Source organism: Impatiens glandulifera, chromosome 2, assembly GCF_907164915.1.
Source record: "Impatiens glandulifera chromosome 2, dImpGla2.1, whole genome shotgun sequence".
NCBI lineage: Eukaryota > Viridiplantae > Streptophyta > Magnoliopsida > Ericales > Balsaminaceae > Impatiens > Impatiens glandulifera.
This window is the reverse complement of record NC_061863.1, coordinates 56,792,008-56,803,264: the sequence shown is the minus strand read 5'-3', so window position 1 is coordinate 56,803,264 and position 11,257 is coordinate 56,792,008. Positions and strand designations below refer to the sequence as shown.

At 29.7% G+C, this 11,257-nt stretch overlaps 2 protein-coding genes and 1 non-coding gene across 4 annotated transcripts; 1 reads left to right on the top strand and 2 right to left on the bottom strand.

Moving 5' to 3' along the window:
- Positions 1-4,273: 4,273 nt before the first annotated feature.
- On the bottom strand, positions 4,274-6,602 carry LOC124926103 (ankyrin repeat-containing protein At5g02620-like). Of its 2 annotated transcripts, XM_047466268.1 has the most exons (4): positions 6,410-6,602; positions 5,794-6,292; positions 5,279-5,688; positions 4,274-5,205 (listed from the first exon to the last, which is right to left on the bottom strand). In XM_047466268.1, the coding sequence occupies exons 2-4, from the start codon at positions 6,128-6,130 to the stop codon at positions 4,333-4,335; spliced, it is 1,620 nt and encodes a 539-aa protein (XP_047322224.1). In that variant the 5' UTR covers positions 6,131-6,292; positions 6,410-6,602; the 3' UTR covers positions 4,274-4,332. The 2 variants fall into 2 exon arrangements, with proteins under 2 accessions (XP_047322224.1, XP_047322225.1); XM_047466269.1 differs by lacking the exon at positions 6,410-6,602 and having other exon boundaries at positions 5,794-6,346.
- A 587-nt stretch (positions 6,603-7,189) lies between these two features.
- On the top strand, positions 7,190-7,261 carry TRNAE-UUC. Its single transcript has one exon. It is a non-coding gene; the product is annotated as a tRNA-Glu (tRNA).
- Positions 7,262-7,296: 35 nt separating this feature from the next.
- LOC124926104 (protein COBRA-like) lies at positions 7,297-9,769 on the bottom strand. Its single transcript, XM_047466271.1, has 6 exons — positions 9,565-9,769; positions 9,118-9,197; positions 8,566-9,025; positions 8,346-8,505; positions 7,986-8,263; positions 7,297-7,905 (listed from the first exon to the last, which is right to left on the bottom strand). Exons 1-6 carry the CDS (start codon positions 9,656-9,658, stop codon positions 7,601-7,603), a joined length of 1,377 nt encoding a protein of 458 aa, XP_047322227.1. The 5' UTR covers positions 9,659-9,769; the 3' UTR covers positions 7,297-7,600.
- Between the last annotated feature and the right edge of the window lie 1,488 nt (positions 9,770-11,257).

The window sequence follows — 11,257 nt, the reverse complement described above, 5'->3', positions numbered from 1 at the left end:
AAATTACTTATATATCAATAATTCATAAATAACAAAATAATTCAATAATACACTTAAATAAACAAACATTATTAATAAAAAACACTGAATACTTATAAAATAATTTATAAAATTTAACTTATCAAATATAAGTATAAATATAAAATAAATTATAAAATATAAAATAAATTAAATAAAATTTAAGTATAATAAATTTATTGATTTAATTATACATTTAAAAATATTATAATTTTTAAAAGAAGAGTGATAGAGGGAGGGAATTTGAGGGAGAGAATGAGGGAATTTGGAAAAATGATAAAATGTGAGGAGAGACAAGAGAGATAAATTTTGTTATTTTTTTGGCTAATCAAATTGCTACACATCATTTTCTCTCATTCTTTCCCTCAAATTCTCTCTTCCAGTCATTTCTCTTTTTAAAAATATATATAAGTTAAAAGAATTAATTTACATGTAAAAAAACTAAAAGTTAATAAAAAAGAAAGTGATGGTGATAATGAACCGTCCATAATCATATTTGCGTATAAACTTAGTAGAGAGAGGATTCAATCGCATAATGAGATTTATTTTGCCGGATGGTTCGAGGAGAAAATGAACTCATAATTGGTTTTGCGTGCCCTCTTATGAGACCCTTGTTTGATCTTGTTTTTGTGAATTTTTTTTATAGAGTTTTTTTTTGAAAACTTTTGTTGTATAAAAATTTGAGTTATTTAAAAATAAATTATTAAAATATTTATTTATTTATTTAAAATTAATAAATAAATTTATTTAATAGTCAAAAGAATAATAATATAATGTAATAGAAGTATATTTTTTTTCTAAAAACTAAAAATCAAACATGCTCTAAAATGGGAGATAACTAGTTTCATGCTAGTGGCTAATGGCTATACATATTTAATATTTTTCTTTTTTTGGGAGCAAATAATTAATTTAGTTAGGTTTGTCAAATTAATAAATTATTATGTTATATATAAATTTCTTCATCTTTTTATTATTTGGGTTTGATGGATAATTTAAAATATATTATATATTAAAAAAATAGAAATTTATCTAATAATTTAATTAATAAAAAAATAAAAATGTATAATTTAAATAAATAAAACCCAATCGAATAAGGCAAAAAATATGAGAGAAAGAAGGTATTAGGACACAAAATTATATAATATTTATTAAATAAAATAAGATAATAAAGGCATCACACCAAATTTGTTGTTGTCATATCACCATATAACAAAGAAAGTGACTTAGGCGGGATAGCTAGCTGTATTTTTGTTCTAATGTAATATTACAGCTATTAATAATCTATCATAATACTAATAAATAATAATATTTTAATCAGGGGCCGAACTATACTTGTGCTAGAGTGAACTTCAGCCCCACCTAAATTAAAAAAATACTTAATTAGTTGGACTAGTGTGGACTCCAACCTTAATTAAATTTAAAAAAATAAAAATGGGGGCAATTCCCATATATCTAATCCTACTTAGCAAAAAAAATTTTTGCTTTTTATTTTTATAAATAAAATTAAATTAGAACGTTGTTTTTATGTTTGAATAAGTTGTAGGAGTTAATTTCACATTTTTAATACCATTTCTTTCTTCATATCAAAATTTATTTGAATTAGCAATTTAATGACAATGATTCATAAGACGGTAATTTTGTTGAAAAACATTTTTTGAAATATTTGGTTAATATTTTTTAATATGAATAAAAAAGGCTTTTTATTTTTATCTAACTTAATTATAATATTATTTATTGGTCAAATGTATGTGTTCTAAGTCATTGCTAGTTAGGTTATTTATTTTTTAATTATTAAAATATAAGTGTTTTAAATTAAAAAATATTAAAAGTACAAATATATAATAAAAAATAACTATAAAAATATAAAAAGAAAATCTAATAATTTAGTTTTTTTAGTTAATTCAATAAATAAATGATATGTTTTCTCTTTAAATTTTATGTAAATTCACAAATTATTTATGAGGTATATATTATCTAATTTTGATAAAGGGTAAATCTAATTTAAAAGTTAAAATGATTAATTAAATATATTTTTAATTTTTTTATTTAAATATTTTTTTTAGTGTTTTACTTTTTTTTTAATTTATTTTTATTAAGAAAAATATAAGGGCACAACTTCAATAATGTGTATGCTAAATGTTTTGAATGTACTGTTTTATTTCATAATTTCATAAAGTAATGTTCATACATCTTTTATTTTATATGTTTGAATTAATTAATTTATTGTATCAATTACAGAAAAAAAAACTGAAGTATAGAAAGTTAAATTGAGGTGCTGAGGATTTTGTTTGCAAAAAAAAATTGGAGTCAGTCCCAGTTAATTTTTCATTCTAGTTCGCCCCTAATTTTAATATTTTGTTAATGATTTCTAACGTTTTCTTATATTTTAAATCATAAATCTTATTTGTTTCAAATGTATATTGTATATTTATAAATATATATATATATATATATATATATATATTGTTATTATTAAATGATGGAGAGTTATGGTTAAACTTATTGTAACTATTAGACTATAAGATTGATATTATTTAAAATATATATATATATATATATATATAATTGTTTTTTTAGGATGAACTTATCCACAATACAATGCCACTATTTGTTTTTAGAATCCGTGGATAACAACCAAAATGTTATTATAAAAAAATAAAAAGTAAGAAAACAAAATATTGTGCATTAAGAATGGATATCCAAAACTTATTTGATCAGTGATTTGTTATACGATCACTCGTAGCTGTCTTAAAGTTTTTGGGTATTTTTTTTTATGTATATTTTAAATTATATTAAATAAATATAAAACGTTTATATTACAATTAATAAAAAAATAATTTAATTTATTTGATTAAATTTGATATGAATTCATTATGTGGAAATTGGAATGAAATATTTTACTCATTTAAATAAAAGTGAATTTATAACCATTAACTAGTTGAATATTAAATTAACAAAATCTTAAATGAAATTTTTAACTCTTAAAATTTTTCCTTATTCTCTTTTTTATTTTGGGAATAATAGTATATTACTTGCTAACTTAATTAGAAGTCTCAAATATATGTATATACTAAAAATATGTTTATTTAAATTAAGAAAAATATCTTAAAATGTTAAAAATGAAATAAAGTTTGCATTTCAAGAAAATAATTGTATATTATTATTAATTAATTTTAATTAGAATTAATAAATTCAAACAAACCTATATCTATTTAAAACTTTGAGAGGAATCTATTATCCTATCGCATTTCTCAAATACTGTCTTATTTTTCAAAAACACTATATTAACTATTTATATCTCATTTTATATTATTATAATTTTAAAATAAAATTTATTTATAATTTTAAAAGAAACCAAATTTAAATTTACATTAACCCATTCTCAACGTGTCTGTTTGCCCCCGTACTCATTCAATCTTTTCTCCTTCCTCTCCAATCTCACCCTCACTCATTTAGGAAATAATAGTAATCCTTCACCATGCTGATTAAATTTGTAAAATTATTTATTTTTAAATATATATTTAATAAATCTCAAGCATATAATTATTAAATTTATTTATAGTGACTTATCAATCTTATATTTTATATTTGTAGTGTATTATTAAATTCATTTTTTTAATTAATAATTTAGACCAATACTATATTATTAATTCGTAATATACGGGAGTTTTTGAAGTCAATTACTATACAAATATATAGTTAAAAATGTGACAAAAAAAAATAATAATAATATTAACAATTACTCTAAGAAGAGTGTGCGGATGGATGGTACTGTATATAATATAAAGAAAAATTAGAATAATTCCATTTTTTTTTCCTTTTCATATGGATGAATAAATATCTTTCTTTGAAAAAATCACAGACACTTTTTTATTATGAACTTTGAAGATAAGTTATTTCTGTTGGACTTTAGATTTATATAGAAATTTTTATTTTGTAAAAAATGGAGTAAAAACCATATTTTATGTTCACATCTTATGAGATAAAATCTAGATTAAAATTTTATCATTAGAATTGTGTTGAATCTACTTGTGACATGTGGAGTATGGGTTTAGCCAAGAAAACATCATGGGTCATCGATAAAATCCTTACTTTTTTATTGAAAATTTTCCTTACCTTAGCCTACTCGTTACTTATTCTCCATTTTCATAAGATTCACCAAAGTACTTTTATATATATATATATATATATATATATATTTTTTTTTTCCTTTTTCACTTGGAACTTAAAAAATGATTTGATATTATTACCCGACCAACATAAATCTTGGAAAGTAGTTAATATAAAAATGAATAGAATAGAAATGTGGAAAAGTCAAATGGCATACATATTCTTGAAGGCACTTTGAGCCTCATTCTCAGAAGCAACCGACATTACTCGAGACCAGGATGATCTAGAACTCCTGGAATTCTTCCTAATGTGCCAATCCTCAATCCGATGTCTCACCACCCAATAACTCATCAATCCCAACGTACTAATCATTATGGTGGATCCAATTATGGTCACGGCTACAGCCAACCACCTCTCTTCCACCCCCACAACTGTGAACGTCAACGCCAGAAACGCAACCGAGATCATCAAACAAGCCACCCACATGAGCTTGTTTATAACCATCATCAACTTCTTCTTCGCCTTGCTCTCTATCACCACCACCGATGTTTGAACAATCACAACCGCCAGCGACAGGAACAACGCGAACGAATCGAATATGAAGAAAATCGCGAATGCAGGAGTTGCCGATATGTTTGCCTCTCCCAGGGAAATACCAGGGCTAAGGTTATTCGGGTCGTCAGCGAATTGACCAGGGACTGTGAAAATGGCGGCGAATGCCACCGTTGCTATCAGGACGGCCACCACCGTTGTTGAATTTATAGCGTTGTTGAGCCCTTCAGAATGCATTTTGTTGATGCGTTTCGCGATACCCTGAACCCTTTTCCTCGTCTGACGGGCGTGTTCTAATTGGTCGTGGACCTCGTTTTTAATCTCGCAGACAGTCTGTTTTAACTCTCTCGCTGGAGTTACCTCCTGCTGCTTCGCCAATTCCGTCGCCTTCACCACACCGTGATTCCTCAGCACCAGTTGAATCTCCGGTTGTGCGGTTTTCTCCGCCGTGTCTATCGCCGTTTCGCTATACCTGTTAACCGCCGTTTTATCTAATCCAGGGAAACCCAACAGCTTCTCCACAATCTAGATCAAAAGACTCAATCCATGTAAGCTAATGGTACTAACAAAATATAAGAATCAGATGAATTGACTTCACCTGAGCCCTGCCTTTGCGGGTGGCGATATGCAGGGCTGTGTTTCCCTTATTGTCGACCATGTTGATCAAAGAAGGTTCTCCCTGAAGGAGTGCTTCGACGACCGGGATGTTGAGACCCTTAACCGACATGTGAAGAGCGGTTTGACCCTTTTTGTCTTCTCTAGTGGCAATAGCAGGCTCTGCTCTAAGAAGGGCCTTGACAACTTCGGTGTGGCCGTTTCTGGCAGCCGAATGCAAAGCGGTTTTCCCATTGCTTTTGGCTATAGCAGCCAGGCCACTCCCGGAACACAGTAGGTAATCGACCACCTCCTTATGCCCTTGTGTAGCAGCCGTGTTTAGGGCTGTCGTGTTTGACGTATCAACGGTCATTGAAAGCTCAGGATATGCCTCCATCAGGGCCTTCACCACATCTGAAACAGAACAATAATAATGTCTTGAGATTGAAATTGTAATTGAAATTGTAATTGAAATTGAAACCCATAAGTGGTGTGAAGAGAAAACAAAAAAAATATGACCTAAGTCTCCTTGTCTTGCAGCAATGTGTAAGGCATCAAGGCCATTTCTTGCTTTAATTCCAGCGGCAAAAATGTCATAATACTTGATCATCTCCCTAACCAGTTCTGCATATCCATATTCTGCAGCAACATAAAGGGCTGTTTCTCCAGATTGATTTTGCTTACAGAGAACCTCAGACAAGCGATTGTCGTCCTCAATACCTGCAATCGTCTCCATTATCACCGTCAGCTGACCGCCCCTCGCCGCCAGATGCAGAGAGGTGTCGTCCCTTTTGCCTGTTAGTTGTTTTACCATTTTCTTCCGAGGCATCTTTTCTTGCTTCGCATGTGACTCCATTTTCGTTACAAGTTTAGTTTATGCAAACTCAATTCTTTTCTTTTTCTTCCCCTCAAATACCCAGATCAAAAATCGCATCTTTCTTCCAAATCCTTCGAGATTTCTCCAACCCACAAAAAACAATTCAAGTTCAACCCATACGCAGAGACATTTATTCAAACACTGTCACGGCAAAAAGAAAGAAGAAAATATGAACAAGCAATGGCTACAAAGAAAACCAAGATATTGATTGAGAAAAAGTGCCATTTTGTTCACAAGGGTTTGAAAAAAAGGTGTCACCTTTTGTCTTCCTCATCCATCATCAAACATTCAGATCCTGTTACAAAAATGTATATCTCCTCCTTCTCATGTTTTAATTTTGCATCAATAAATGCACAGTGCCTACATTCTATCTCCGCACTTGGCGAAGATAGGTTTTTATTAGGTCAGAAAAAATATGAATTTGGTGAAGAAGGATCCAAAAAATTCTGGATTTGATGAAAAAATATTGAATTGAAGGAATTTTTTGAGCCCAGAGAAGCTGATTGATGAATCGGTGATGTTTTTAATTAATGAATTCAGGAATTCTGATGATCCAAGGGGAGAAGAAAAAAATAGAGAAATTAAATGGGAATATTGTGCTGGCTGGCTGACCCATTCACCATCGGTTAAATCTATAGCGGTAATTTTTTAGACTAATTTTATTTTTCTACATCCTAATTTCCTTGGTTTGTTTCTAATTAACACAATTTTGTTTTTAAATACTTTATTTAAAAGTATAAAGATGCTTGTTTTACAAACCCCAGTTATCATCTTTTAATGTATAATACTATTTAAGGGTACCAAAACAATACATTCATAATTTATAAATAATTTACACAATTTATAATAATAATACATTTAATTATAATTTATATATGCACAAGAGTTCTTCTAAAACCAACAATTAATAATAAACAGCATTATATAGACATGTATCTTAAGCATCAAATATAATATCATACTCTAATATCTCACAAATAAATACAATATTTCAACTAATATAAGACTAAACCAAAAACGTAATACTTGTAAATATAATCCGATGTCGTCCAGCGGTTAGGATATCTGGTTTTCACCCAGGGGACCCGGGTTCGATTCCCGGCATCGGAATCTTTTTGTATTTTTTTCCTAAAGAACACAATTATAACTAAGAATTATGTTCTATTAATAATGATGATATATTGATTTTATTGTACAAGATACATACTCTCTATGTTTTTGGTAACATTTCACAAATGATAAAATATTGGAATAAATATTCTCACCCACATCACACACACATATAAATATATTTAGACATGGATCCTCATAGAACAAATATAACTTCAATCATCTATTTAATGACCTGACCTAATCTGCTGTCTTGAATGTTGCAAGTAAATCTTGTATTTTTGGCTTTCTTCAACAGCAATAACATGAACAACAAAAAGACCTCTTCTGATCTTCTTTTCAGGCAGAGGCGGCGTGTGTAAAGGAGGAGACAACTAACGACAATAAGAGAGCCATGAATAGTGTAAAGAACGATAATTTGGACCTGGAAGTGCTGCTTGGTAAATATGGGTAAGCCTCGGGCGGTGGCATAACACAGTTATCCCCGTTGAAATAGATCCTTCTCGGAAATGCCCAGCCTTTGTCAAATGTGAATGTCGACGAATCCTTCTGGAAGAGCAGCTCTGATTGTACATTACCCAAAGGACCCGCTTGCGAAAGAAAATCATTGTAGAATTTAACTCCCCACATCATTCCAGTATCATCTGTCCACAAAACACATTCAATCCAATAAATAAATAATTTGGAATGATAAAAATGGTTAAAAGTAATAGTGGACACTAACTTATAGCGCCATAAGGAGTCAATGGTTTATAGTTGAAGCTGAAAATCTGAGTCAAATTATCAAAGTTGGGATGTTGAGCAACTAAATTCCATTGCGAATGATTCATCCTGTAATTGAAGTTTGTTATCGTAATCTTCACCCGCCAGTAATCCCTGTAGTTGAGCTTCACGTGCCAATGAACCCGAATTGGGCACATGTGGCTTGTACATTGAACCAATGGCGTAAGGCTAGCCTTTCCAGGACCATTAACGACCGACGCTAAATAAGGCGAGTCTGGACTGCATTCATGAAATGAATGCACTGTTAATAGGAAGAAAAACAGCAGTGGATTTTTTTATTGAAGGATTATGATCAACTTACTTTACGCAGCTCCCGGGATGTGTATTGTTATTTTGGCAGCCACATGTGCAAGTTTGGCAAGGTACAAGTGTGTCGTTATAGAAGGATGAAAGCGAAACGCAACAAGTTGGTGTTTTCTGAGCCAAAAATTGCGAATAGGTGCATGTAACATTCCAGGTCACTGCGAGACAATGAATTATAAGTTTGAATTCAATAGTGGGAATGAAAAAGTGATACTTACTCATAGCTTGAGTGACTCTCCTTCCACCATCTGAGGAATAATATTTAGTAGGTTTTCCAACTATGGCAGGACCGCAAGTATAACCTGGACCTGGAGCTTTTAAGGTAAAGTTTTTAGGAACTCGAACTGTCTTATTGGTGGTACCAGCACCACCAACACTAATCTGGAAGGAACTGGCAGCGTTTGAGGGGTCCTGCATCCAAGAGTTTATGACTCCTCCTTTACAACAGTTGGCGATCTGTTGATTGTAAGGAGTTCCTGGCAGTAAATCAATGACGGTTGGATCCTTCTTGCAGCAATGTGGAGTATTACCCTTGAACTTCGAACAATCTCCTTGCTCTGTTGTTTGGCTACCCACCATGCTCCATATTACTTCCTTCTTCGCCCATGTCCAACCTAACGACCATCCAGGAGCTTGAATGTGACGATATTGTTGGAAATTGAACATGGTCACAACCGCCTGTCCCAAACAACAATCATCATATTCAATGTCTCTCCTCAAACCTTAACTTTTGTAACGAACCAACAAAACATTAATTTTCTGATACTTACAATATAACCATCAGGTGACCAACTTATTACATCCCACTTAATTGTGATGTTTCCATTTGGGTCCAAAGGATCAAATGCTTCTGAAAGATACAACCCACAATTAGTTATAAACATCCATCCAAGATTATTGCCAAGGAAAAGGAATACAGGAGTCCAAAAATAGAAGTAACCAAATTTGGAAAGAAAAGTCAACTCCCCTGAATCAGTCACTCACTGTAATAACTATATATTCAAGATCACACCCGTTATTGATTGTGGGTGTTATTCTAGATCTAATAGTGCATAGTCAAATTTGAACTTAAACCCATAACCAAAAGTTAACCACAATAAGAAAAACCCAAAATTGAGATCAGATTTATTGGTAAGAGGAAGGGGACGAAGAATTGAACAATGAAAGTGAAAACTGTTGTAAGTAATGATGATGGAAAGTGAAATGCAGAAACAAACCTGTAGAAGTAAAGGTGAAGGAAGCTAACAACAACACTGATAACACTACTATGGGGTAGCTTAATTTGATGGCTGATCCAAACCAATAACCCATTCTCCTGTTTTGAGGGATCTTTCGAAACCTCTCTTTCTATCTATCTCTACTTAAGATCTGAAGCAGAAGAACGATGAATGAAGAAGATGAGAGATCTCAGCTTATTTCTCATTTGTGTCGGCACCAACTGGCGTGACTGTATAGACTTGTGTCGGTGCAAAATTATTTAAAAATAATAATCAGCTGCTTTACTCTCATGTGGAGTGAACTGTTGTAAATGTTTATTTTATATGTTAGGCCTTATATTCCGATTTGGAATAATCTTGTTTTGTTATTAAGAATTATGAAAAAGTTGAATTATTTGATGAAATTATTCAAATCTATTCATATTTAATAATTAAAAACTAAATAATAAATAATATATTTTTTTAAATGGTTCATATATAATAGTGTATCCTCAAAATTGATAAATGGATTGATTTGAAATATAAGAATGAATTATTTAAATAATTAATGTTAAACATAATATTATTTAAAAGAAAATGTATTAAAAAGATTCTTTTTGGTAGGTATTTAATGAGTCATGGTTTTGATAAATGTTCTCGTAACAACAATAATGATTTGTTTTATAATTAAGGGTTGTTTTTTCTCACGTAAGGTTAGACTTCTTCTTTTGGTGTTTTTCTTTTATTTATGTTTTACATCATTACTAAATTTGGGCACAACAATTAACTCCTATGTTCAATATTTGTCTAGATCTTTCTTTTTATTATTTGAAAATATATATATTTGTATAGTTCATTGTAAACAATATATCAGTATGTAAATATAATGTATATTTTTTATTATTATAAAAAAATCAATGCTTATATATATAATTAATTGAAACATCTAGAAATACAATTTCAAATATATGTAATTTCTTTTATATGATTATTTATTTTTTAATTTAAAAAATTAACATAATGAGATGTGATTTCATATAATTATATTTACATTTTTAATTTTGGTGAAAAAGTTTTAATTAATATCTTTTATATTTATAAGTTTGACTTACATTATAAGTATTATTTTGAGCAATTTCATATCAAATTGGAGTGTGACTATGTTAATTTAAGGAATAAAAACACTTGAATAATTGTGATTTAAAAAATAAAAAAATTATCTCGTGTTTTGTTTTGTCCAATTGGATCGGACGACTAATATCACACAATGCTTTGTCTAAAAATATATGAAAAAATTAAATAAGTTTCTTGCAAAATTTCAATTGATAGTTATTAAATTCATTTAATAGATAATTAATCAAACTTAATTACTTTCAATATGAAACTTTCTTGTGAAGAGATTGGATTTCAGAATTTCCCATTTTGCATATGACACCATGTCTTTTGTGGAAAAATTATATATATGAATTTTAGGTTAGTTTTATCTTCTAAATTAATTAGATCATGTTTAAATTAATTAATAAAGTGGTCTACATGTCATATTTGAGTAGTCAAATGTTCACTTGGCTAAATGTTCACTTCTACAAACATAAAAATAACACATAACAATAATTTTATTGATGGAGAAAAGTTTATAAATTGTTTCTATAGTTTGTATATAAAAGGTCCCTAAGTTTATTTTTCATTAAATCTCATACACCATCTAAATCTAAGA

What these genes read in the sequence shown, in the direction of transcription:
- LOC124926103 (XM_047466268.1), bottom strand. Translation starts at nt 6,130, where the DNA reads ATGGAGTCACATGCGAAGCAAGAAAAGATGCCTCGGAAGAAAATGGTA. An exon ending in TGCAAGACAAGGAGACTTAG is followed by an intron (nt 5,689 to 5,793) that starts GTCATATTTTTT and finishes GTTCTGTTTCAG; the next exon opens with ATGTGGTGAAGGCCCTGATG. An exon ending in CCCGCAAAGGCAGGGCTCAG is followed by an intron (nt 5,206 to 5,278) that starts GTGAAGTCAATT and finishes CTTTTGATCTAG; the next exon opens with ATTGTGGAGAAGCTGTTGGG.
- LOC124926104 (XM_047466271.1), bottom strand. Translation starts at nt 9,658, where the DNA reads ATGGGTTATTGGTTTGGATCAGCCATCAAATTAAGCTACCCCATAGTA. An exon ending in GAGAGTCACTCAAGCTATGA is followed by an intron (nt 8,506 to 8,565) that starts GTAAGTATCACT and finishes ATTGTCTCGCAG; the next exon opens with TGACCTGGAATGTTACATGC. An exon ending in GACTCCTTATGGCGCTATAA is followed by an intron (nt 7,906 to 7,985) that starts GTTAGTGTCCAC and finishes TTTTGTGGACAG; the next exon opens with ATGATACTGGAATGATGTGG.